Source organism: Vombatus ursinus, unplaced genomic scaffold (genome assembly GCF_900497805.2).
Source record: "Vombatus ursinus unplaced genomic scaffold, bare-nosed wombat genome assembly UNPS02004596.1, whole genome shotgun sequence".
In the NCBI taxonomy this organism is placed as follows: Eukaryota; Metazoa; Chordata; class Mammalia; order Diprotodontia; family Vombatidae; genus Vombatus; species Vombatus ursinus.
The window spans coordinates 1,508,362-1,534,225 of record NW_020944374.1 but is presented as its reverse complement, the minus strand read 5'-3'; the positions used below and the strand labels follow the sequence as shown (position 1 = coordinate 1,534,225).

At 46.9% G+C, this 25,864-nt stretch overlaps 1 protein-coding gene across 3 annotated transcripts in view; it reads right to left on the bottom strand.

Annotated features, from left to right (window-relative positions):
- Positions 1-23,973, bottom strand: part of GRIA3 (glutamate ionotropic receptor AMPA type subunit 3) — a 278,796-nt gene extending 254,823 nt beyond the window's left edge. For all 3 annotated transcript variants that reach the window (XM_027838756.1, XM_027838764.1, XM_027838747.1), the window contains exons 1-2: positions 23,858-23,973; positions 22,151-22,309 (exon numbers count right to left, since the gene is read on the bottom strand). In XM_027838756.1, coding sequence (XP_027694557.1) covers positions 22,151-22,309; positions 23,858-23,948 — 250 coding nt within the window. In that variant the 5' untranslated portion in view covers positions 23,949-23,973. The remainder of the gene's footprint in view (positions 1-22,150; positions 22,310-23,857) is intronic.
- Between the last annotated feature and the right edge of the window lie 1,891 nt (positions 23,974-25,864).

The following is a 25,864-nucleotide window of genomic DNA, read 5'->3' as shown; positions in this document are numbered from 1 at the left end:
TAAGGTTTCACAGGGTGCTTTCCTCCTTCCTAGTTATCCTTGGAGGTATGTAGTACACACTATTATTTGGAAACTGAAGTCCAGAGAGGGACATGACAAAAGGTCACAGAGTGGCAGAGCCAGGATTCAAACCCAGAGCTTCTGAACCGAAGTCTGACACTGAAAGGAACTGACCCAATGTAATGGGATACCTTCCTGGCCAAAGCAGGGCCCTACACCATTAGGTAGCACTCTCTCCCAGTTGTGACATTCTCTGGTCTTGGGCCATTAGGCTTCCTGGACCTTGGTTGTGGGTGCTGCCAGGCTGTCGAAGTGAAGGTGTATTGCCATCAAATAGTTCAGCATCTTTTAGGTGAAAGGGGGAAGGAGGTATGTCAGGGGAGGGCAGGGGCTATAGTGGATTCCCTCCTGGCAGCTCTGGTGATGGCAACTTTGGTGAAGACAGTCAGCTTTCTAGAGCTTAGAATAGTGGGACCTCATTTAGGTTGATTGTATTAACACATTTCACACTAAATTTCTTAACTGGCTGCCGCTTTCAGTGGCATTTTTGGTCACCTTTGGAGCTTGCTGCTGAAATACTCTGTTCTTGTTTCCTTTTAAATAACCTTCTGAGCCAATGAACTTGAAAAGGTTGTCAGGTAGAAGTGTTTATGTACTCATGTCTCATCTAAAATAGCACAAAGATGAAAATACCCTGCAAACGTATTTACCCAGGACCTAGTGCTATATAATTCAGGGGATGTGCACAATATCTGGGCTGTCATCAGCGATGCAGCTTCCTCCTAATCCTGGGCCTGGATGCTGGCCAGCGAGAAATGAATGGTCCTCAGACTCAAATCACTTCCGCCCATTCAAAGTCTTGCATTTTCAGGTGCCTAGCAATTTCATCTGCTTTGCTGAAGTTGTCACTAGATAAATAGCTGGGCATCAACTGAAAAGAACCAGATGAACAGTCAAAGAAAGGTGATTTGAGGTGGAGGTCACCGAAGTCCAGAGCTGGAAGGGACCTTAGAGAATATTTTAGTGTAGCCTGGACCTGAACCCCCTTTCAGATGAGTGATTATCCAGCCTCTGGGTAAAGACTTCTAGAGAAGGAACTCATTACTTCCTAAGGAAAGAGTGTTAATTTTTGGTCAAAGGACGTGGGTTCAAATCCTGGCTCTGCCATTTGCAACTTGTGTGACCTTGGCCAATCATTTCCCCTCTCTGGGGCTCAGTTTTCCCCTCTGTAAAATGGACTAGATGGCTTCTGCAGCTTTAAATCTATCCTCATGATCCTAAAGATCAGTTTTGGGGACGATAGAAGTCGAATGGGGATGTGACCAATCAGAGAGAGACAGAGAGACAGAGAGAAATAAAGACAGAGAGAGAGAGAGAGAGAGAGAGAGAGAGAGAGAGAGAGAGAGAGAGAGAGAGAGAGAGAGAAGGAAGATACCAGAAACCTGCTGTCCATCACATATTTAAATGGGATCTCAGTGACTTGGAACCTAAATGAATTATCAGAATGTTTTCACATACCCTGATCTTAGGAGGAAAGGGCAGATAATAAAAGAAGCTGTGTGGCATAGTGGAAAGAGCTTGGGGTTAGAACACAAGGGACCTGGGATCTTGTACCCACTCTGTCACTGACTCATTGTGGAACTTTGGATGAGTCATAAAGGGAGGCAGCTTGGTACAGTGGAAAGAGTGCTGGATTGAGTTGGAGGGCTGGGCTAGGTCACCTACCCACTAGCTATTGATTTAGAACAAGTCTCTTTCCCTCCCTGGGCCTCAGTTTCCTCTTCTGTAAAATGAAGTGGCTGAACTAGAAGGCCTCTGATGCCCTTTCCAGCTCTGGAGCTCAGATCCTATAATTCTTCTTTTCTGGGCCTTAGTTTTCTGAATAGTAAATTGAAGAGGTTAGACCAGCTGACCTCTAAACTTGCTCTCAGCTGTGACATTCTGTGTCTTAGACCCCTCCTGGCTCTGACATTCTGTGTTCTCTGTTCCTGGGCAGAGGGTTCTCAAAGAGCTAATTTTCAAGGTGGCAATTTGAAGACTGCTGACCCTCTCTGAAAACTAATTGTATAGCAACAGGCTGCCCCTTATTGTCATCTTGCTGATTTTCCCCAACATAGCTTAGCTTAGCCCACAGAAACAGGGGTGTCCACACCTCTTCTCTTATCCCACAGAGATAAGGATGACTCTTGAAGGGAAACTGCTTCTTGCCAAGATCTTTTCCCCCTCAGCTGGAGGCCTGGCAGGGGATTACAGTGGGAAGTGAGGACCAGAGGATGGCTAGAATGTAGCCTCCTGGAGGGCAGGGACTGTTTCCTTTTTGTCCTTGTTTCCCCAGTGCTGAGCACAGAATGTGGCTTATGGTAGGCTAAATGCTTGTTGATGACCCAACAATACTGCTCTCAGACCTAGACCCCAGAAATATCAAAGAAAGAGAAAAAGGACACATATGTACAAAAATATTTATAGCTGCTCTTTTTGTGGAGGCAAAGAATTAGAAACCGAGGCGCTGCTCATCAATTGGAGAATGGCTGAACAAGTTGTGGTCTATGAATGTGATGGGATACTCTTGCACTGTAAGTAATGATAAAGGGGATGGTTTCAGAAAATCCTGGGAAGACTTGTATGAACTGATTCAAAGTGAACAGAGCTAGGAGAACTATGTTCATAGCAACAGCAATGTTGTAAAGATAATCAGCTCTGAAAAACTCAGGAACTCTGATCAACACAATAACCTGCCACTATTCCAAAGATTTATGATGAAATGTTCGATATACTTCCAGATAGAGAACTGATGGACTCCAAGCACAGATTGAAGCCCATTTTCTTCTCTTTCTTTTTCTTTCTACTTTTGGATATGGCTGAAGAGGAATTTGTTTTGAATGACTGTACATATTTGTAAAGGATTTTCTTTTTCTTGCCTTCTCAGTGAGTGGGGGGAGGGTAGATAGGAAAGAGAGAATTAGGAGCTGAAAATAAAAGTTATTGGAAAGAAATCAGTGCTTGTTGATCGATTGAATGACCATATAGATCTGCACCTAGTCCCACTCTGTCAGTTTACAGAGAAGGAAACTGAGGCCCCGAAGAGGGAAGAGACTTGTCCAAGGTCACACAAAGTCTTCTAGATCTAGAGCCTGAAGGGACTTCAGAGGCTATCTAGTCCAACCCTCTCATTTCACAGATGAAGAAACTGAGGCCCAGGGAGGTTCAGTGATTTGCTTAAGGCCACACAATAATCATTAGAAGTGGGATTTGAACTCAACACCTCTGACTCCAGAGTCAGTGTTCTTTCTACAATATTATTCTGTAAGGTAGGTAGTGCAAGCATCTCTGGCCCCAATTTCCGGATAAGGAAATGGAGATTGTGTGGATTTGCTCAGAGTGACAAAGATAGTAAGTGTCAGAGCTTGGAGTTTGAACTCATAACTCCTAACCCCAATTCTACACTCTTCCCCCCTGTATTACACCCTGAGGCATCTTGCCCATGGAGATATTGTGGTACATTTGTAGATCCACCCCAAAATATGAGAAAAGAAATCAAAATGGCCATGAATATATTGTGCTAAACTATGTGTGCATGGGTGGGCAGTCTCGAGATGGTCCTTCATACTATCTATGCCTTTTGTCATAGAATCCATGAGTGGTTCTGTGCTCTGAGAGGGAACATATCCTTGAGAGCTGAAAGATGCCATTAGCTAAATGACTCATTTCATCTTGGCCCATCTCTCTCTGTTCCTTCAATTCCCTCTTTCTTGGGGAAGTAACATCAAAAGCAAAGCCCCACTCTCAGGGAGCTACTGGTACTGCCCATTTTCCCGAGTCCTTGATGACAAGGCCCCAGACAGCCTGGGCTTGAGGGGCTTTTCAATGCTTTCCCTTGCCTGAGTGAGGCCTCCAAAAGCTATTTCCTACTTTTTTCCTTTCAATGGCATTAAAATAGAACTTTTCATTTAAAGACAAATTTCCTCTCCTTCAAGTCAGCAAGTACCAAGGTTAATCTGAACAGCACTCTATCTGAGGCTGGGGGGGGGAGGTAATAAAGTATCAGGCAGCTCTAGTTCTGAGAGAGAGGAAAAAGGAACTCCCAGGCCTATTATGTCTCACTCAAAGAAGGCACTATCTGCACTAAACTTCCTAAGGCTCAGAGGGCCTTGGGCTTTGGTCCCTAGGGGGAAGGCATGTGCACCTAGGAGGTCACTGAAAGGGACCACGGAGCTCTAAAGATGCCAGGGCATGGAGGGAGAGTCCCAGTAGCATTCCTGCTGCTTTGCTGTGGCCTGCACGTCTATGAGAGACCCATCTCCTCCGAGTGTCTCTCTTCCTCTCTTTTGTGTGTCTCTGCCTCCCTCTCAATACTTGTTACCTGTTGTCTCTCTCTGTCTCTCTCTCCCTCTGTCTCTCTCTCTCTCTTTCTCTCCCTTCCCCCTCCATGTCTACCATTTCCAACACTCTCTTGATGTCTTGATGTCTCTTTTGGTCTCTGTCTCTGTCTCCCATTATTCTCACACACTCTCTCTCATTTGCTGTCTCCATTCCACTCTCAGTGTCTTGCTCCCTCTCATTGTCTCTGTCATCATCTCTTTCACTCTCTCTGTCTCTTTCCATCACTTTCTCCCCTCCCCCCTTTAAAAAAAAGATCAAGGTCAAGGGTATAGGTCAAGTATTCAGTCCATCAACAAGAAGTGATAAGTGCCACTGGTATAAGTACCCATGAACTTCACCCTCAAAGTCAGCTTAACTCACTGATATCTAGGAAGAGGCAAATATACATTTAATCAAAGAGACATCCTCGATGTTAGAAGAAAGGCCTCATCCCTAAAAGCCTGTGTTAACCAGGAGCTAACCCCTTGTCAAGGGACACCAGGCCACACAAGGCTGAAAGTGGGCAGCAAGACAGCTGGGGGCTGGGGTAGGTGGGTTTCACTCTGATCTTGCACATCTAGATGACTGGGAGAAAACTGGAGGAAGCCCCAGCTACAGATCAGTGCAAACTCCAGCACAGGATCTCTGAGGAGCAGAGGGGCAGCCTAGTATAGGGAAAGAACACTGGTTAGGCACCTGGACCCTTGGGTGCTAGTCCTGGCTTGGGTGCTAACTAGCTATGTGACTTTGAGAAAGTTCCTTCCTCTCTTTGAGCCTCAGTTTTTTCCTCTGTAAAATCCTAACATCAGAGGTCAAGAGATAGAGGGAACCTTGGAGGAGGAAAATGAGACCTAGAGGTTAATGATTTGTCCAAGATCACACATGTAGTAAGTAGAAGAGCCAGTACTTGAACTCAGGTCGTGAGACTCTGAGTTCAATGGTTTTTTTCCAGGGCATCAGAAAGGTTTGTTGATGGGGTTGGCTTCTAAGGTCCCTTTTCCACCCTAACATTCTTTGTTCATTCATTTGCCAAACATTTCTTAAGCACCAACTTTGTGCAAGTAGGGATGAGGCTAGGAAGGGGAACAAAAATGAAAACAGAGCCTACCCTCCAGGAGCTTATATTCTTCCCTCCCAGTTCTGATGTTCTGTGTCCTTCCAGCTCTGTCTTTCTCTATTCTATGGTCCTTCCCAGCTTAGACCTTTGATGTCCTAAGGGCTCTCCCAGTCTGATCCCTCTATGTTCTAAGATCTCTTTCTGCTCTGACATTTTTGCATTCTAATGTACCTCCTTCCTAGCCTCAGACCTGATCTTCCATGTTCTAAGGCCCCTCCCAGTTCTGAGCTTCCGTGTTCTAAGCTCTCTTCCAGTTCTGACATTCTCTATTCTATGGTCGCTCCTAGCTCTGATATTCTCTATTCTAAGGTTCCTCTCAGACTTCTGTGTTCTAAGGGCCCTCCCATCTCTATTCTTTCATATTCTAAGGCCCTAACATTCTCTGTTTTATGAATTCATAGCCTGACTATGAAAAAAAGAACTTTTGGGCTTAGTGTAGACCTGAGCACTCCTAGAAGGATCCAAGATGATTAGCTTGGGCTGGGCCTAGTGTAACCACAGTCTTTTACCATTGTTGACATTCTGAACTGGAGACGGTGCTCAGAGAGGTTGACAAGACATACACACACACACACACACACACACACACACATATACGCATGCACGCAGAAAATGTGCTGTGTTTCTGTTGGCAAAAATGATCCTGTTGCCTTACTAATAAGCAGATGATTTTGATTTAAGTGACAACAGAGCTGTCCTTAGACACTGGCTGGCATTGCAGAAGCTGAAAATGTAAAGTACAATTCCCCCCAAATGGATGAAGCTCCAGACCCAGACCCAGGGGACCTCAGAGAGCGCTCGGCCTGCATACCTCGAATGTACTTATCACGAATTACCGTCCTTTCTAGTTATCTGTACATGCACTACCCACCCCACCATGGGCAGAGGGCAGGAGACTCTCTGAACAATCTCCCCCCACCAGGGCCAAGTAGAGAGTTCTGCACTCAGTAGGTACCTAATAAATACCTGTTGCATTTGAAGGATGCTAAAAAATTACGAAGGGAAATGGAGGGATGGTATGGAGGCTTCTTTCCAGGAAAATGTGAAGAAGAGAAGAAATCTCCCAGATATTCACCTACCTGCAAGCAGGGAATGGACCAGATAAACATTAGCTCTTTCGTAGTTCTCAAATACCAGGGCTCTAATACCTACCTCTCTTGGGTAGAAGCCTCTGGTTCCCTAATCTTAGCATGGTATATTAAATACACTGCCAGACTTGGAGATAGGAAGATCTGGGTTCAAATCTCACCTCTGACTATTTGTGTAACCTTGGGCAAGCCACTTCCTGTCTCTGAACCTTGGTTTCCTCATTTGTAAGTGAGAGTGTTGTATTAGATAGCCTCTGAATTTTCTGACATCTCTAGATCTATTATCTTGTCATTTAATTCTCTTGGCCTCGGTTTCCTCATCTGTAAAATGGAGAGAGTTGGACTAGCTGCACTCTGAAGTCCTTTTCAGTTCTATATTTGTGATCCTATGGGTGACTTTGAGTAAGTCACTTTAACCTCCCTGGGCCTCAGTTTCCCCATCTGTAAAATGGAGGGAATTAGACCCACTGGTTTCTGAGGGCCCTAAAGAAGACCCATGATATTAAAGTAGATATGAAATGTTGTGAACCAGGCTGGCAGAAAGCCTAAGCAGAACCTAACCATGGTGGGATGTTTTTAGGCATACCAAGAAGGGCTACTGTCTCCAGAAGGCCTCATCTACCTTCTTGCCTGTGCCTAATATTTTTTTTTCATAGAGGATAAAGTCTGAGAAAGAAGCTTAAGAATGAATGTGCCCCAGGAGAGAGGACATATGGACTTAAATTCACACTCATGTTTAAATGACTAATAGCATAATTGTTCGCCTTAGGACAGGTTTTGACAGAGGGAGGGTATGGGACACTGAAATGTAGTTAGTGGAGGCAAACGCCACAATTTTGCCATAGACCAGCTCTAAAGGGGAGGACCAACGGGTGCTGATCTGAGTGTTCACAAGCAGTGGGTCTAATTGGCTTTGCTCTCTCCCTGTCATTGTCCCTTTCCCTTTCTTTTCTCTTACAGTCCCTGGAGGTCTTTAGCATCTGTTAGTGTCCCTACAGACCATAGCTAGGTGATTCAACTGATGATTTGTTTATGGCCTTGAGTCTCCATTGTCCAATGCAGTCACTAACAGAGGCTGTGGAAGGCTAGTGGTATCTGGCCCACAAAAAACCATTATCTCTTGATAAGAACTATAGTATGTTTAGGCTGGAACCAAGTCCTACCAGAGAAATAGGTGGGATTTTAGATGTAGAACTAGAAGGACCTCAAGGGTCCTTATTTTACAGGTGAGGAAACTGAGGCCCAGAAAGGGGAATTGACTTGCCCAAGGATACAACCCTAATAAGCAAGTGTCAGAATGTAAGTATGAATAAAGGTAAATTATATATATGTGCTAAGAAATGAAGATTCTATCTTTTTGGAGTAAATCAATACTCTGTCATATCCTTATTATTGTTTTTTAAAAATTTATTATGGTAAGCTTAGACTGAGAGGATTTCATCTGCCTGGGATATACACTAAGATTTGCTGTATAAAAATTCAGGTTTTGCAGCCTACTGGTTGTATAATATGATCTCTGATCCTTTGGCTATTCTAAGAAACTTTAACCAAAAGGAACCTCAGCAATGAACCAGGAGTGGGGTGAGGTGTCTACTGCTGGCATAGTTAGCAGAGAGGGGAACCTCAGTTTGGAGGAAGAAATTGTATTTTTCTAATGTTTAAAGGATGTTAGGCTATATCATCTATGTTATGGCTAAAGATCACACACTGGCTAATGTCCAAAGGAGGGAAGAACAAATGCGACTTTGTGCATTATTACTTTTCTGTCTACACTTTACTTTCCAAAGCTAATTATTGATATGTTTGTTTAGCTAAGGGCCTGATCCTTGATTCTAGTGCCAGGGGTGGGGAACCTTCAGCTTCAAGGCCACATGTGGCCTTCTAGGTCCTCAAGTGAGGCCTTTTGACTGAGTCCAAATTTTACGGAGCAAATCTTTTTGTTAAGGGTATTTGTAATGTGAAGTTTGGATTCAGTCAAAGGGCTGCATCTGAGGACCTAGAGGGCCACAGGTTCCCCACCCCTGTATCTAGTCCATCAGAGGCCACATGTATGGAAAAATGTGTATCTTGTGTATTTTTCATTTTATATCAGAGAGGCAGCTAAACTTAGGAAACACTTATATAGGCTAATATCTGAGTAAAACATTAGGTTTTACTTAAATGAGCTAACAATTAGCATTGAAAACAAACTAATAAACACAAGTGAAAAGAGTGCTGGATCTGGAGTCAGAAGACCCAGGTTTAAGTCCTGTCTCTGAAGCTTACTACCTTTGGGACCTTGGACAAGTCACTTCAATTCTCTGGACCTCGGTTTTCTCTTGTGTAAAATTAGGGGGTTGGGCTAGATGGCTTCAGACATCCCTTTTAGCTCTAAGTCCTATGATCCACTGACCTGTACTGGCCTGCTGCAGATGCCAGGCAGTTTTTCATCTTTGACTGTAACAGATAGACTTACTGGCACAGACACTTCCACACTTACCCCACTCTGATCCCTTTCTGTATCAGGCCTAACGATGGCAGCCTGGCAACTGATGAGAGAGTTGAGGGAGCAGGGCCTGAGTTTCCATGAGCAATCCACAAAATGGATAATTCAGTAATGGAGAGTAATTGAGAGGAGACGGTGAATGAGAGACTTCCACAGAAGGACAGTGGAAGGTCCAGCTGATGTGGAGGATAATCTATCACTGTCCCAAATGAGCCAAAGGTCCCACTCTTCCCCAAAGGGCTTGGTTTCATGGAAAGGGTCAGTAATATAAGGCAACTACAGTCAGACAGTCAACCATCACAGAGAGCTCATGTTCATAGAGGGCACCTACTATATATCTTGCAATTGTGGGAGGCAGGCAAAGCCCATATTCACATTCTCTCTCTCTACTTCTTTGACCCTCACTCTACTCACTAATTGCCCTAGGGCCTTACTACATCCTATCCTGATGTTCCCTTCCTGAACATCACCTAGTGCTCTTAGCCTTTCCTGGCCTGCCCCCATCACAAAACTTACCTGTCCCATTGTCTGTTCTCTTAGGGTCCTGCTAGGTGACAGAAGTTCATCTGAGAAACTAATTCAGGCTGAAGTGCTCATGGCAGATAGTGGTTCCCTTCTTCCAGGTAACATATGTAAAGTTTAACAATGGCCTTCGATGCCTTTACCCAAAGAAAGGAAATTCTGCCTATGGTAAGGAAGAAATTAGAGGTGGGATGGAGTAAGGGGTGCCTCTTGGCAGCCCTTAAGTTATATCATGTAATCAGCTGCTTACTCCTGCTGCAGGGCCTGGGTTTAGGTGTCTAAAGCAGAAGGTCAGAAGTTACAGGATCACAGAATGTCAGAGTTAGAAGGGACAGCTTTTAGGGATCATCTCCTTCAGCCTCCTGCTTTTACAAATGGAAAAAAGTGAAGCTCATAGAGAGTAAGTGAATTCTCAGGACCCATCTGATTCCTTTGACATCACTGGATCATAGATTTAGAACTAGAAGAGCCCTTAGCAATCAGTCTCCTCTTCCTGGTGATTAGGGCATTGAGGTCGGGAAAGTGAAGGACGTGTCCAAGGTCACACATAGAATCCTAGCATTTGATCTTGAAGGGACCTCAGAGGTCTAATCTAGCACCTTCATTTTACAGATAAGGAAACTGAAGTTCAGAGCACTGAAGTGACTTGTTTAAGGTCATGCAGGGAGTGAGTAGAAGATCAGGGATTTTATCCCAAGTCCTGTGACTCAGAATCTGGTACAATTTCCACTGTGCCACACGACCTTCCAAGGGATAGGTACCCCAATCCTCTATGTATGAATCTAGCATCTTTGCCATTATGCCTTGGTGATCTCCTCTAGGCCTCTTTGAGCTTGTGCATAGAATTATAATTCTCACTTTCAGCTCTGCTGGGAAGGAGGTCAGGCTGTTGACATGCAAATGTTACATTTTGGGGTCCTTTGGTCTAGGGATGGAGCAGAGACAGACCAGGTGGTAGCTTGAGGAGTTGGGGAGCTCAGAGAAGGTAGATCCCTTCCAGTGGCCAGAGTCCAAGGAAAAGAAGGAGCTGTCCAGAGGTCTCAGTGAACTACCTTCCTTCTTCATCTCCTTAACTCTGTACCACATTCCTGCATGCACAACACTGAACCTCCAGCTCTCTCACCAGGCTTGTAATTTAAGAGGGGGTGGGGGGAAAACATATGTTCCCTTCTCGTCTTTGCTAAGCGAGCCTCCTGCAGACACAGCAGAAATGGTAGGTAGGGAGTCCCGCTGAGAGATGCGTTCCTTATTACAGCATTTGTTGGGAATTTGAGAGTGAGCTCCTGGGGCCAGAATGGGCCGGATTCTCCTCCTGCTGTATGCCATGGGTACCTCCCTCTGAAGGCAGCTGGGCAGGCTGGCAGGGGGTGTCGAGCTGGGTAAGAATTGGGCTGGGAGAATTTTTATCCTTCACTATCAAAATTCCCCCAACTCTAGGCTGAACAATGCTGAGCAGAATTGATGGATTCTGGCTGGCTGAGGACCCCTTTCTTCCCCTACTGCCCTGCCTCCAAAAGAAGTAAACATTTCTAAAAGGCCATGACCAGTGGAGAATAAAACAGGGAGATACTAAAAAAGCCAAGAATGCCCAGAGGCTGCTGAAAGGTGAAGAGTGCGGGTGGACTTAGGAGCATGCCTGCCTGGCCTGAGGTTATTGTCTTGACCTCCCCTTGGTTGAAATAGAGACGAGATCATTCTTATCTGTCTCTTTGAGAACTGAGGACAGAACAGTTGGGGTGGAATGTTGCAAGACAAATGGCAGAGTTCCTTGAGAGCTGCCACCTACTGACTTTGTACCCCTTGGTAAATCTCTTCCCTTGTCTGGGTCTCAGTTTTCCCATCTGTAAAATGAGAAGTTTGGAATAGAATGTCTCTGAGGTCTCTTCCAACTTGATATCTATGATCCTGACTACCTGTGTGGAGTAGGAAAAGTCATTTAACCTCTCTGGGCCTCAGTTTCCTCATCTGCAAAATAGGGAAAGGGTTGGATTAGATAGCCTCTGAGGTCCCTTCTGGCTCCAGACTTAATATCCTATGAAAATTAGCTAAACGGTGCCCGCCCTTCACCTGCTGCCACCAGACAACACACAACTCCCCTCTTTTAGCGTCATTGCAGAGGCAAGGCAGTTGAACTGTGGGCACAGGAAGGCAGCAACTTCTCCCAACAGCCCAAGGAGGGCACCAGGCCCTGAGGCTGCCTGAAGGCAGGAGAGAGAATCAGGAAGAGCCAGAACATTGAATCTGGAATTCCTAAACTGGCTCCTCCACGAGATCTGACCGCAGGGAGAGCTAGAGAGGCATGTGAAGGCTATTTCTGACAAAGCATCACAATTAGGGGGAGTCTGGTTACCTGTTTGTCTTTCCCTGTGACCGATATTTGCATTTCCTAATGGAGAATATGTCCCTGGGAAAATCTGGTGCAAGGGACTGTGCTGTAAGCTGCCTGAGTTCTCAAAGTACAGAGTAAACCAAAGGATTGGGCAATGATGACTCTATTGTACAAAATCAGTCTACAGTCACAACCTCAATGGCATCTTCTGAGTCTTTCCCTATTCTCATAGTCATTCCTATTTAAGAGGTCCTGAAATACTATTAGTCAGAAACCGTAAAACCCTTTCCCTCCTTCTCTGTTGTCCCCCCATCCCCACCCCTCCCACCGCCTAACCTCATGTGACCTGTGCTGTTGGTACTGTCTGACTCCAGGAAAACCTCTTTGTTTCCTAGTGGAGGAATCCCTGTGCTTTCACCATATAGACACCTCTTTTCTGGTTTCCGGGTTGAATTTGAAGCTGTGCCTGCAGAGCTCCAGAGACTCAGATTGTTGCCCAGTTCTGATAAGGTCCCAAACTATCCATGAAGTTCCACGTCCAGGGTGAAGTATCAGTTGCCCTCTGCTGCATGTGGTATAATAATATTATTATTATTATTAATGATGATGATGATAACTGGTATTTATATAGTGCTTTATGTTTTGCAAGACACTTTCCATATATTTGGCCTGTGATACTCTCCTGTGGTTGGGAGACAGACATCTGTGTTCAGGGCTGACCTTGTGCTTAGCCAGGGTAGGAAGACTTGAGTCACCAGCAATAGTACTTGAAATTCTACTATTAGAGATTCATACCTTATACTATCTACCTCCCAGAGTCAGATAGATGAATCTAGACTGGATGGGCAAGTGTGCCTTTGGAGGGCAACGACCATTTCTTATCTAAATTTTGTTTCTCCCTCAACATTGGCACAGGACTCTGCTCCCACTGGGTGCTCCAGTAGTTTGTTGATTGAGTAAGGAATGGTAACTTTAAGAGCCTCTTGGTAAAATAAAATGCAGAGAGGCCAAGTGTTATAGTGGTTTGAGAGCCAGCTTTGGGAGTAGTCAAGCCTCAAGTCTCACCTTTGACACGTGCTGATGGCGTCACCCTGGGCAAGTCACTTACCAAGTCTCTAAGAAAGACTCAGATTCATGTTGTGCTGCTGACAACACAAATTGACTGTGTGACCCTGGGCAAGTCTCTTTACTTCTCAGTGGCTCAGGCAACTGGAAAGCTGCAGAGGATCTACTCATCTGTGTTGGGAGAGGGAAGTTCCTCACTGAGAGTTCCTCATATCAATGAAATCACAGGTCTGGCTCTAAAATTCAAAATAAAATATCAATACTCTTGGGGAGGGATGTTCTTGTGGGAGAGGGGTGTCTATGAACTCTTTATCAGCCATTAATACTGTGTCATGGAAAGAACATTAGATTCAGAAGCAGAAAGCCTTGGGTTCAAGTCCTGGCTCAACCACTTGTTAACTGTTCTACCTTAGGCAAGTTACAGGGGTGGGGAACCTGTGAACTGAAGGCCACATGTGGAATTCTAGGACCTTGGGTGCAGCCTTTTGACTGAGTCCAAGTTTTATTAAGGGGATTTGTTCTGTGAAGTTTGAATTCAGTCAAAGGGCCACACTTGAGGGCCTAGAGGGCCACATTTGGCCTCGAGGCCACAGGTTCCTCACCCCTGGGCAATTAACTTCATTTTCTTATCTGTAAAATGGGGATGATACTTCTATCTGCCTCACCATATCACTGTTAGAAAATTGCTTTGTAAACCTTAGATGTAGTATAGAAATATGAGTTAGTGATTATTATTGGGAAGCTAGCAAGGTATAGGGTATAGGAGGCCAAGGCTAAGGAGGCCAGCCACATGGCAGCCAAGAGGAAGAAGCTAGACTGGAAGCCAGAATACCTGAACTCCAGGCTTGGCTCTGTGGGACCTTGGACAGATCCTTCAATTCCTCAGCCTTTCAGCTTCCTTACATGGCCAATGGGAAGAGTTGTCCTAGCTATCTCCCAGGGTCAATGGAGTAGATAGTAGAGGTGGAAGGGACCTTGGAGGTCATCTCATCCAGCCCCCTCATTGTCTGAGGACTGAATGAAATGGATTTGGGGAAAGTGCTTTCTGAATGATATATCCCTCAAGAAATAGGAGCTTTGAAAAAAAATGACTGACAGGTGGTAAGAGCTTGCTGTCCTGTTAGAAAGAAGAAAACAGGGCTTTGAGAGGATTTTTGTGGGGGTTGGTTTGGGGGCAGTGTAAGGGCAGGTGGGAAAGGACTGGAGCATGGAGGGTTGGTGAGCAAAGACAGGCCTCCACTGGGCATGACCTTGGGAGCTCTGAGCAGCTGGAAGCATCACGGGGCAGGAGGGGAGAGGAGGAGAGCTGGGAACAAAGCAGCCTTCATCACTGGCACCAGTTTGCCAAGGCTCAGTGTTGCTATGGAAAGTGATGCCTTAGCTTTCACTGTCTCTCACCTCACCTATTCAATGGGTTGACAAATTTTGTCATTTCTAAGCTCATGGGGTCTCCAGTTGGAACCCTACTCTCTTCTCATGTGGTTATGACCCTTCCATAGATTATTAAGACAATCTCTTAATTGGCCTTTGCCTCAAGTCTCTCCACACTTTAGTCTGTCCTCCATACTGCTGACAGAGTGATTTTCCTTAAGCACATATCTGACTATGTCATTCCCCGAGTCAATAAATCCTAGAGGCCCCCTCTTAGAATCAACTGTAAACTGGCCTGTTTGGCTTTTAAAGCCCTTCACAACTGTGCCCCAACCTACCTTTCCAGCCTCATTGTATATTGCTTCTTCCCTCCAGCCAAGCTGGCCTTCTCCATGTTTTTCACACAGAACCCTTCATCTTCCGTCCCTGGGCCTTGGCACTGACTATTCCTCATGCTTGGAATGGTACTTTCCCCTCACCTCAGTCTCTTCAAATCCTTCTCTTCCTTCAGAATTGCAGCTCATGTTCCCCTTATGCAAGAAACCTTTTCTCATCCCTACAACTGCTCTGCCCTCCCTCCCTAACTGCTTGGGATTGAACTACTTTATATTTATTCTCTTTTTGATTTATTCTGTGTCCATACTTCCTTATATATGTAATATGCATTCCGTCTATATGTACCGTTTTAAAATGTAAATTCCTTGTAAGTAGGGATTATTTCATTCATTGCCTGTGTATCCCCAGGGCTCTAGAACAATGCTGGAACATAGTAGGCACTGAATAAATACTTGCTGATTGTTTAATTGGCACTTTGCTCCATTCAGTAGGAAGGGTGCTTCTAATTCACGGAGTCAAGCCCCGACAGCACACTCCTGGGGAGGGCCATGCTAGACCCTAAGGTTTGGACACCATCTCTCTTAAGAAATTTTTCTTTTTTAGACCCAGGGTCTAACCAAGTGAATAAAAAAAAAGCATCTATTGATTTTGGTCTAAGAACCCACCCTCCACTCCAGTCCTTCCTTCTCCGATGCCTCATTGTGATATGCCTGAGACCTTGGATTCGGGAAGCCAGCATCAATGGAACACAAATCCTGGCAGGTCTCACCAAGCTGGAAAGGCTCTGAGGGAGAACCAGGCCCAGTCTGATGCCTCAGAGCATTGACCACTAGATGATGCTTTTGATTTGTTTTTTTCCCCCAGCTGTGGCATCTGGCATCTTAGAGCACAGAGGGGCCAAAGCCTTCATGGTAGCGAGCACGCACACCAGTGTAATCATGGGTCCTTGAAGTAGCAAAGGCTAAAAGCCCACAGGGTTAGAGCCAAGTCTTGATGGCTTTGTTCCATTTCTAGCAGGGCCCCAGCCAAGCTCATGGATGCTCTTTCTGACCTCCAGATAAGGTGGAGGGTGCTTCACTGTAAGGCCTTTCAGAATAAATTGGGTCCATCTGCAGTCCTGGGCTAGGGAGTTGGAAGCAAGAGCCATTTGGGGAAGTTTGGTGGGGTTAATCAAATCTGCCAGCTAAAATCCTGCTCCTCCACTCTTAGGAAATTCAGGCTGTCTTTTAATCCTTCAAACAACTACATAAAAATGACAAATTTCTTCTCCATAAGGAAAGACTAATAAGGAAACCTCTGCAGATTCATTTATTTTTCAATTTGTTAAAATGAAACCAGCCAATAACCTCTGCCTACCCATAACAATGGGATTAAAAATGATCAAAATTTTAAAAAAATCTAATAAAAAAACAGGGACAGCCCCCACCTTTCTCACTCAATCTCCCTCAAAAGAAAACAGCAGGATGCAGAGGACAGCTCTCTTTGGGGTGGGGAAGGAGTAGCAGAAGGCAAGGCAGATCTTTTCACTTGAACAAAAAAGCAAAATCTACCAGGAAATCACACACATAAGCCCACACACACACACACATACTACACACTCATGCCACCAAACCTGACACTTTTTACACAGGGGCTAATAAAAGGCCACATTCCCCAAGAATCTCTCTACCTTTCCTTCCACGTTTCTGAGAGCAATAGGAGGCCACCTTCTTGCTTTGGAATAGCTGCATCACGGTTGCTCTTTAACCTGGGAGTCAATGGGGATGGTAGGAAAGGCAAAGACAGAATGCAATTTGTGGGAAGCCTCACTTTTCACAATCAGTCCCTGCTTTCATTGTAGCCGGGCAAAGAGTGTTGGCCAAACAGAATCATTGACTTCCAGTGGCAGGGACTTCAGAGGCCCTCTGGTTCAGCTCTTCTTAAACTGTGGGTCCAGATCCCATATGGGGACTGAAATAGTTAAACCCACAGTTTTAGAAGCACTGAAGGGGTTGAGAGTGGAAAAAATTTAAAAAGCCTTAGTCCAACCCCCCTCTCATTTTATGGAGAAGGCAACTGAGGCCTAGATTGTTAAGTGACTTACCCAAAATCACACATAGGATCAGAGGTCTGGTGCTGGAAGGATATTTAGAGGACATCTTGTCTGATCCCCTCATTTTACAGAGGAGGAAATTGCAACACAGAAAGGTGACTGGCCTTATCTAAGATCCCATAGCTAGGGAGTGTGTAAGGAGGGATAGACCTGGATCACAGGTAGAACGTGATAGGAGCTGTCCTATCCTTTCATTAATGGAGAGGAAATTGAGGCTGTGAGAAGGGATAGGACTTATCCAAGGTTACACTGCTAGTCAGTGGCAGAAACAGGACCAGAACTGAGGTCTTCTGACTCCCAGTATGTGCAGCAAATATACATGTACATATATATATATATGTATATGTATGTCTGTGTATCTATCTATCTATCTATCTATCTATCTATCTATCTATCTATCTATCTATCTGTCTGTCTCTCTGTCTGTCCCTCTATCCAAAATAACAGCAATAAAAGATTTTGTAAGGACATAATTTCAATGTTTGGCTGGCCCTACTATGGGCATCAACAGCCTAAACCAGTTGGACAAAGAGAACTCACATTCCAGATGAGCCAACTGTCTTAGGAGTAACCAGAAAAAAATGCCCTGTGGCAGCAGAAGTGTGTGTGTGTGTGTGTGTGTGTGTGTGTGTGTGTGTGTGTGTGTGATGCTACAGAGATGAAACAAAACATAGCCATGCCAGCCGCTATGGAACGATCAGATCTGGACAAGAGCCCTTTTAAACAATGTGAAATTCTAAAGATGGGAGTGGGCTGGGTGCCTAGGTCAGCAGGCATTCTTGGGGAAGGTTTCCACTTAAGTTTCTAAAGCTTTGGTGAAAAACTTTAAAGAGGAAAAACAGAAAAGAAAAAAAAAAAGAAATGGAGGTAGGAATGGAGAGAGAATGGGTTTGGGAAAATATCTCCTTCCCGGAATGGACTGAAATAGTTAACTGGATCCTGGCAATTAGAAGAGTTAGATAATTAGATTGTGACTTGGGGAAGAAGAGAAGGAAACCTGTCTCGGCTAAGTACACTCGGTAGGGAAGACACGCCAGTTTATCAAAGGAGTGTGCAGTTGGTTAGCAAGGCACATTTGAAGCGATTCAGAAAATGAAACAGATAAAAATGTTCAGTGAATAGGCTGGAGTTAGCAAGCCAAAGGAATTCTGCCTGTCTATAAATTAGATCCGGAAATCAAAGTCCTGCCTTTAGGTGCCATCCCCCCTTCCCCTCCCCCCACCCCAAACGCAGGCTGATCTACGGCTTTTTATTCAAGCCCGTGCTTTGTGAGCACAATTCTGGGGCGAAGAGCCTTTAAGGTTATATTTGCCTCTTTCCCTGTCTCTTGCAAACAGTGCGTCGTCCCGAGCACATTTGTTGGCTGGAAAGGTGTGCAACAGCAATTTTTGCAATGACAGTGCGGAGAGGGAATATGAGATCTGTGTGCTAATGAGCTGACACTGCAGAGGCTGAAGCCGGCATCGGGAGTGCGCTAGGAGAGCACACGGCACAGCGGCGAGAGAGGCAGGAGGGGGCCTTCAAGGGAGAAGGCGACAGCTCGGGAACGGAGCAGCAAGACGGCGGAGGGAGAGCCAGGCTGCTGAAGCAGCAGAGGGCCCGGCCAAGCCGAGCTTCAAGGAGGCTTTGGAGGAACCCAGAGCTCCAGTGACATGTGTGCGTGTCTGTGAAGCTCCCTAGATTGTGTGTGTGTGTGTGTGCGCGCGCGCGCGCGCCACCTGTGCCCGAGTGCCAGCGCACAGAAAAATCTCACTGACCACTGGATGGGGGCTAGAAACCAAAAATCCAAATGAATAAATCCAGTTACTGTCTGTGAAACCCAAGAAGGTTGATGTTCAAAGATTCCACAGGCTAAACTTTCATTTGCTTCCATTCTGAAGCTTCAGATGAACTGGCCCGTAAAGCCAGACATCTTTCTCTAGCCTCCAGGTCCCTCTCCGGGAGTCCTACAAAAATGTCTTGCTAGCAGAGGGTTATCTAGAAACAACTTATCATCTCATAAGAGGGAAGGAAGGGGCCTTTCTTTAGGCAGGTCTTACCGAGTGTATTTGTCTCAGGACCCAGAGGGTAGGAAAGGCCTAGAAGAGTCATAGCATCATCAAGCTAGAGCTAGAACTAGAAAGAGACCCCTGAGGCCAGTTAGTCCAATCTTCTCATTTTACAGATGAAGAAACTGAGTTCCAGGGAGAGGAAGGGACTTGCTCAAGGTCACATATGAGATCACATATCTAGAATGGAAGGGACCTCAGAGGTTACCTAGTCCACCCCCTTCATTTTACAGAGGAGGAAACTGAGGCCTAGGGAGGGGAAGGGACTTGCTCAAGGTCACTCAGCTAGTAAGTGGTAGATACAGGATTTGATTTCAGGACCTCTGACACCAAACATGCCAGATTTTCCATTGTATCACCCTGGGAAATGAAATGAAGTCAAACATTGGAGCAATCAGATCCTGGAATGCCAGGGAAGCCAATTAGGAAAAGTGTCTTTTGGGCTAGCCCTGGCTAAACTGATGGGGAGAAGCAGGCAAGGCAATGGGTCCTGTCATCCTCTTTTGTACTTTGAGGAAGTTAGATTAGATGATCTTTTCTTTCCCTATCTGCTCCTGGATCCTCTGAGCCTATGCCTTTTGGCCCCATCTGGTGCTCTTTGGTACCTGGCCCCCAGGCTCCTGTGTTAACTAGGGTTGAATGGGAGGCTTCAGGGTTCTCTTTTTATTGGAAATGGCAGCCATTTGAGAAGTCGATGAAGGTGCTAGTTATTCCTGGTACTCCCTACTAGGTTCAAGCACTGAAGAGGGGTCATGTGTCAACATTTCTGATGACTTCTGCTTGCAAAGAGCAATACAGATTCTCAGGGAGGGGTGTCAGAGAGCAAAGAGTAGCTCCTCTAGCACCCTAAAATTATTGTCTGTTCTATTCTCATGTGGTTTTAGAAAAGTAGATTTCAGGCTGGAAGGTTTTTGGAGATCATCTAATCCAACCCCCTCATTTTACAAATGAGGAAACTGAGGCTGAGAGAGGTGAGATGACTTGTCCAAGGTCACACAGCTCCTAAGTGGCAGCACCAGGGTATAAATGCAGGTCTTCCTACTCCAAATCCCAACACCCTTTCTACTGCACCATGCTCCCTCCAATCTGAGCTGTGCTTTGGCCAGCCAAGCTTCCATGGGCAAGCCCACTCAGCAGCTATCCTAAGCCATCTTGAAGAGGTGGCCTGTATTCCCAGACTGTGACATTCAGAGATGTGTGCTTGGGGGACTGACTGGGAGAATGACAGCTTTCTGAGTCCACTGTCTGTCACTGCACCATCTCTGAGTGGGCAAAGGACAGCTGGATATATTTATCACAAGTACTGCTTTCTAAAGCCCTGCATTGGCATAGCTGCATGGACCAGGTCACCTCTTTGCTTCCTTTCTTTGACAACTTTGCCTGTTTAGGAGCTTGGTAGCCAAAGTGTCGTGGATTTGGTTTGAGAGATCTTACTAGCTTTTCACTAATAGGAAAAGGTGACGTAGAGTCAATAGGGATGACTTCTTTTCTCTTCAAAACCCTGAGTCCAATAGGGAAACTGCTTCATCAATTCTGTTTCCCTGTGGTAAAGACAATTTCCTAATAGCTGTCCAACTGTGATCTCGGCATCAGGTATAAGTTTCATTAGCCTCATTCATTATTGACTAAGAGAACTCGCCCAAACTTTCATTTAACAAATTGTTTCATTTAACAGTTGGCACTCTTGTCTTAGTCTGCATCAATGAAGAAACAAGTATTCTGGGTAAATGAACATTGTCTGGCCAGATGACTGGTTGGATAGCAGAATAATTGATATTTAGGAAGCTATGTTTGAGATACAGCCCTTGAAGGGATTACAGAGAGGAAGGATTAAGAGTCAGGTGTGTGTTGTAAGTGCTGTTGAGACAGGATGAGATTAGTGGAATAAGATGCAAAGTATAGACAGGCATTTTATAACTTTCACACTTAGGCAAAATTAATCAGTTCCTATTTTTATCCCTGTCGGCAATCCCAAAGATGTCAGATACTTAATAGAGCAGAATGTTAAAATAAGGCTCTGTAGCCTCATCTAAAATATCCTCAAGATATGTAAAGTTGATGACCCTCTGATTTTTTTGGTAACCTTCCCCACCCTGGTATTCTCCCCACCTTCCATCCTGTAGCCTAAGGAAAAGTATTTTGGGTGCTTTGTACCATTCCTTTTGGCCCTTCCACTTTGGGGGCAGACCTAGAGGCAGCCAGATTTGGAAGAAGATTTATTCAACGGCATACATAGCTCTCTCCTCTCTCCGAACCTGAACTGAAAAAACAACTCCCACCCCCACCCAAACCATCCTTAAAACCAAAACACCATCTACCACCTCTTCGATCTTCTCCAAACTTTTAGTGAAGTAAGCCTGGACTGAAAAGCCCTATTCATTCATACAGACTGTTGCATTCATGGAAAACCATTCCCCAACAGGGTGCTAGAAACCACGATCCCCATGCTCTCAGGTCTTAAAATTTTCCCATTTAGAAAGAAACAATCCCAATACAACAGCAAAATCTGGGTTTCAGGTGGCACTTGGGGTAGATGCTGTGCTTATACAAGCTTTTTGGGCTTTGGGTTTTTCCTTTTTCTTTCTTTCTCAGAATTAAGGACATAATGTTATCATTAACAATGTGGGGGGGGGGGAGGCGGAAGCAGGGAAAGGAATGAAAAAATACTCCACAGGCCAAACTAGCTTTCAGAATGTTAAGATCTAGCATTGGATTTTCCCTTCCCTCTCAGCTGTCTGGGTATTCATCACTTGCAATCAGTTTGTAGCCTTAACAGTTCCTATCAGGGCTGTCTCTGGAAGAAAGGTGATCTTCTAGGACAGAAGGAGGCCAGGAAACCCGCCCCGGATCTGTCCCCTCAAGGTCACTTGTTAACAGAATTCCTCACGTTTGGTTCCTCTGAATTAGGCAGTTGTCAAATTCAGCTGTTTCCCATGGCCAGGCAGGGACCAACCTAAGCGGCTAAGTAATGTGCATCTCCAATTTCCTCAGTCAAGAGGTTGTCTTGTTTCTTTCTAAGTCTTAGGCGATTTCTCCGAATAACTGTGCCATCTGTCCCCCCCTCTCCAGGGAGGGGATCTGGGAGCAGGGAGGGGGAGGAGGAATTGACACTTTTGTATTAGACCTTCTCCAAGGCAGTTTTCCTCATAGCCTTAACCAGATTGCCAATACCCGTGAGGTTAGCACTGCTTACAACCCCCTTGATTTAGAGGGAAGAAATGATCTCTCTCTCCCCCATCCTCCCGCCACCCTCAAAGAGGGACCCACCAAACCAAGCAAGTCAGCCAGCCCAGTGCAAATGGCAGGTGTCCCAAGGGAGGCTAGGCAGCGCTACTTACAAGCGTTAGTCACAGAGAAACTATTGGAAGAGTCCAAGTGATCAACGTGGTAATTCAAATGGAAGGGCTTCTCGGTGGTGTTCTGGTTGGTGTTGTATAACTGGACGGCAAAGCGGAAAGCGCTGTGCTCCTGGACGGTGTTTCTCATGAAGAGTCCACCTAGGAGCAAAGGGATCAGAGATTGGGGGTGGCCTCCCTCAGGGCTCCTAAGGAATGCTGCGGGATGGGGGGCGGCATAGGTTAAGGATTCATCCTGTTGGGACTGGGATGGGGAGAGGGCTGGCGCAAAGGTTTATTGATTTTTTTCCCCCTCTGTGGGACTCTTAGTTGGTAATATGGCTTTCCTCCCATGGCGGTGGGGAAGGAAGCAAAGCTGAACCCCGCAGAAGAGGCGATAGAAGATTTGTTCTCTCTCCCCCCCCCCTTAGCCCAGCGGGCAGCAGCTTTCCTAGGCAGTCTATACCGCCGCAGCCGCAAGCCGCAGCCACCATCGCGCCTTTCCACTTTGGGTGTTGGGAGTCCCTTTGCACCCCGCTCCCGCCCAGGGAGGGACCCATCTCCTTGGGCCCCACTCCCAGTCTCAGTCCTGGATGCCAGGCAATGTGTGGAGGGCAATGGTGGCAACTTCAGCACTTGTCTACACATATCGAAGCCTAAGCCGAGGGAACTAACTCCCTGTCCAGCTGGTGCCCAATGCCAGCCACCCAGCCAGGAAGAAGGGGCACTTCCCGATCGGCGTGGTCTCTACCTGCTGCCTGCTCTCCTATTTATTGCCCTTGCCCCCAGTCTCTGTGTTTACCCCGAGGGCTCCTGTGCCCCTCCAACAATCCACCTTGTCTCAGCCAGCAGCGCCCCCCTCTTTCCAGTCTCCGCACCCCAACATCCTCTGGTTTCTCTCTCCCTCACCGCAATAGCATTCTGTCAATAGCCCGTCTACCTACCCCAAACAGCTTCAGTTTTTCTTCCAGAGCTCTCTCGTTCCCCTTTCCCATAGCCCCTGTCTGCCTCCTCAAAACGGCCCCCTGTCCCCTCACCCCCAGCCACTATAGCCCGCTGTTCTTTTTTGCCCTTTCGAAGGCGGAGGTAAAATTTCTTTTCCACCCCCAACAGCCTCCCTCCCCCCACAACCGCCTTAAAGATGGGGCCGAATTGTACTCTTCCTTCTCTCCTGCGGGATAAACAGGACTACCTTCCTTTTTCTTTTTTCTTTTCTTTCCTTTCTCTTCCCCCCCCCCCCCCCCCCCCACCCATCCCGGCCCCACTGCTTCCGCGCCCTGGCACTGCCTGCAGCCGGGCATCACCCTGGGATAAGTGCCAGGAGCAAGATGCCAGAGCGAAGTCGGGCAGAGCGAGCCGAGCAGCCGTCAGTCCGGGCCCCCCAGGAGCAATGCGGGCTGGCCCCTGTCTCTGCTTTTGCTTGCCGCCGGTTTTCTCCGGGGCGCCCCCAGCCCCGACGGCCCCGAGCCCTCTGCAGCTTTGTGCCCCCTTCTACTGCCCACAGCCAGGACTTTTCCCTGCAGTTGCCAGGAGATCTAGGCGTGCCGGGCTAGAAGGACCCGCCGCAGCCGCAGTCCAACTCCCCAGGGCCAATAGCTCCAGGACCCGGAGGGTGCCGTCGGCCTGGCTTCCCCTCCCGGTCGCGACTCGGGCTCGGGTTGGTATCTGACTCTGTCTTGGGCTCGGGCTTCGGCTCCGGATCGCGCTTACCTATACTGATGGTGTTGGGGAATCCTCCGAAAGAATGAGCCAAGAACCCCAGGACCAGGAGGCAGCTGGTCTGGAGCGCGCCTTGCCTCATTTTCTTCAGCCTTGCCCTGCTTCCGTTCCTAAAAGGAAACTGAAAAATGCATGGGCGCAACTCGGACTAATCAAAAAAGAAAAAAAAAAGGAAAGGAAATGAAATAAAAATAAAAATAAAAAAAGATTCTAATTGGGGAAAAAGAATAATAAAAAGAATTCTCAGGCTCTTCTCCACCTGCTCCCCAACTTGCTTTTCCTCTCTGCCCCACACACTAGTCTTCCTCTTTCTCCTCCTCCTCTTCTTATTCTCTCCTTTCCCTCTCTTGCTCTCCCTCGCTCTCCCTCGCTCTCACTGCCTCTCCCCTCCTCTCTCCCTCTCCCTCCTCCTTCCTCTCCCTCCCTCCCCTCTTCTCTTCCTCCCTCCCCTCTCCTACTCTCCCTCCTCCTCCCTTTCCTCTGTCTCCGCTGTCTCTTTTTCTCTCTGTCTCTTCACTCTCTCTCCTTTCTCCTGTTTCTCTGTCTCTCTTCTGTTTCTCCCCCTTTCTCTTTTTCTTCCTCTCACTTTTCTCTCTTCTCTTTCTCCCTCTCTTCTTTTTCACTGCCTCCTCTCTAGTCTCTCTCTCTCTCTCTCTGTCTGTCTCTCTCTCTGTCTATCCCCCCCCCCCCCCACCCCCCGCCCCCCTCTTCCGTCTTCACACCAATCTAGAAGTGCAAATGGCTTGAGCAATTTCTCACTGTCCCTAAAAACAATAATAATAATGTTTTTTTTTTGAATCCCCAAGACTTTCCCCAAAAGATGATGGGTACGGTACGGCTAGGGGTAAAAGCAGTAGATCAAGCCAAGGCTGCGGGCTTGCGGGCTCGCTCGCTAGCCGGCTGGCTCTCTGCTGGCTCGCTGCTGGCTGGCTGGCTGCGGGCTGGCTGGCTGCTGGCTGGGCAGGCGCCTCCGATTGGGCCGCCGCCGGCAGGGGGATATTGATCAAAGTTGAGCTGACGTGGAATTAAAGCAGCACGCGCCCCACTCCGCTCCCTCCGCTCCTTCCCTGCAAACTGCAGCCCCGGACTGCAAAGCCCGGCGGCGGCAGCAGAGGCAGCGGCTGCGGCCGGGCCGTTTGTCAACACGCGAGGTGCAATCAAAAGCAACAAACCAGCTTTCACGTGAACTAGCCTTTCAATCTGCAACTGGCCCTTTTTAAAAGCTGCATTGCCTCTATGTTCGCGCGCGCCCGTGTCTGTGTGTGTGTGTGTGTGTGTGTGTGTGTGTGTGTGTGTGTGTGTGTCTGCCTGGGGGTGGGGGACAGGGAGAGGTGCTGGGCTAGGAGGCGGTGGGAGGGGGGGGAGGGTGGGGAGCGCGAGCTCAGGCTGCTTCCGAGTCGGTGGAGAGACTCAGAGAAGCAGTCAGTCCCCAGCACAATGCGCCCGAGGAGGCTGCGCATGCCTGGTCTTGGACGCTCAGTTTTTACAGCAGGAATCCTAGGCGAGTGCACCCCCCCCCCCGCCTTCTTCACCCCCCTCCCCCAGCAAAGCAGGGGTGTGTGTGTGTGTGTGTGTGTGTGTGTGTGTGTGTGTGTGTGTGTGGGGGGTGTCTGAGAAAACCCTCCCCCCCTCCCCAAGGGTAGATGGGGGGGGGATAGTGGTGATGGACAAAGTGGGGGCGTAGGGGACAGTTTGGTGGGAAATAGCCAGGTAGATATGGGAATTAATTTGGGGGAAGGGAAGGAGGAAAGGTGGGGGGAGCTGCTAGCTGCCAGTACCTCTGTTATTTAGGAAGGCACGGCAGCCCCCCAACTAAGGACACCCCCAGTAGCAATCTGCTCTCCATATTTAACTCTAAAGTCCATTCTTCAATCTCTCCCTTTTCTTCAATTTCCTTCTCAAGGATTCCAGCATGGATGAAAGGAGGTGGCAGTCATATCCTCTTAATGATCATAGATTCAGAGCTGAAAGGGACTTCAGAGATGAAGAGTCTGAGCT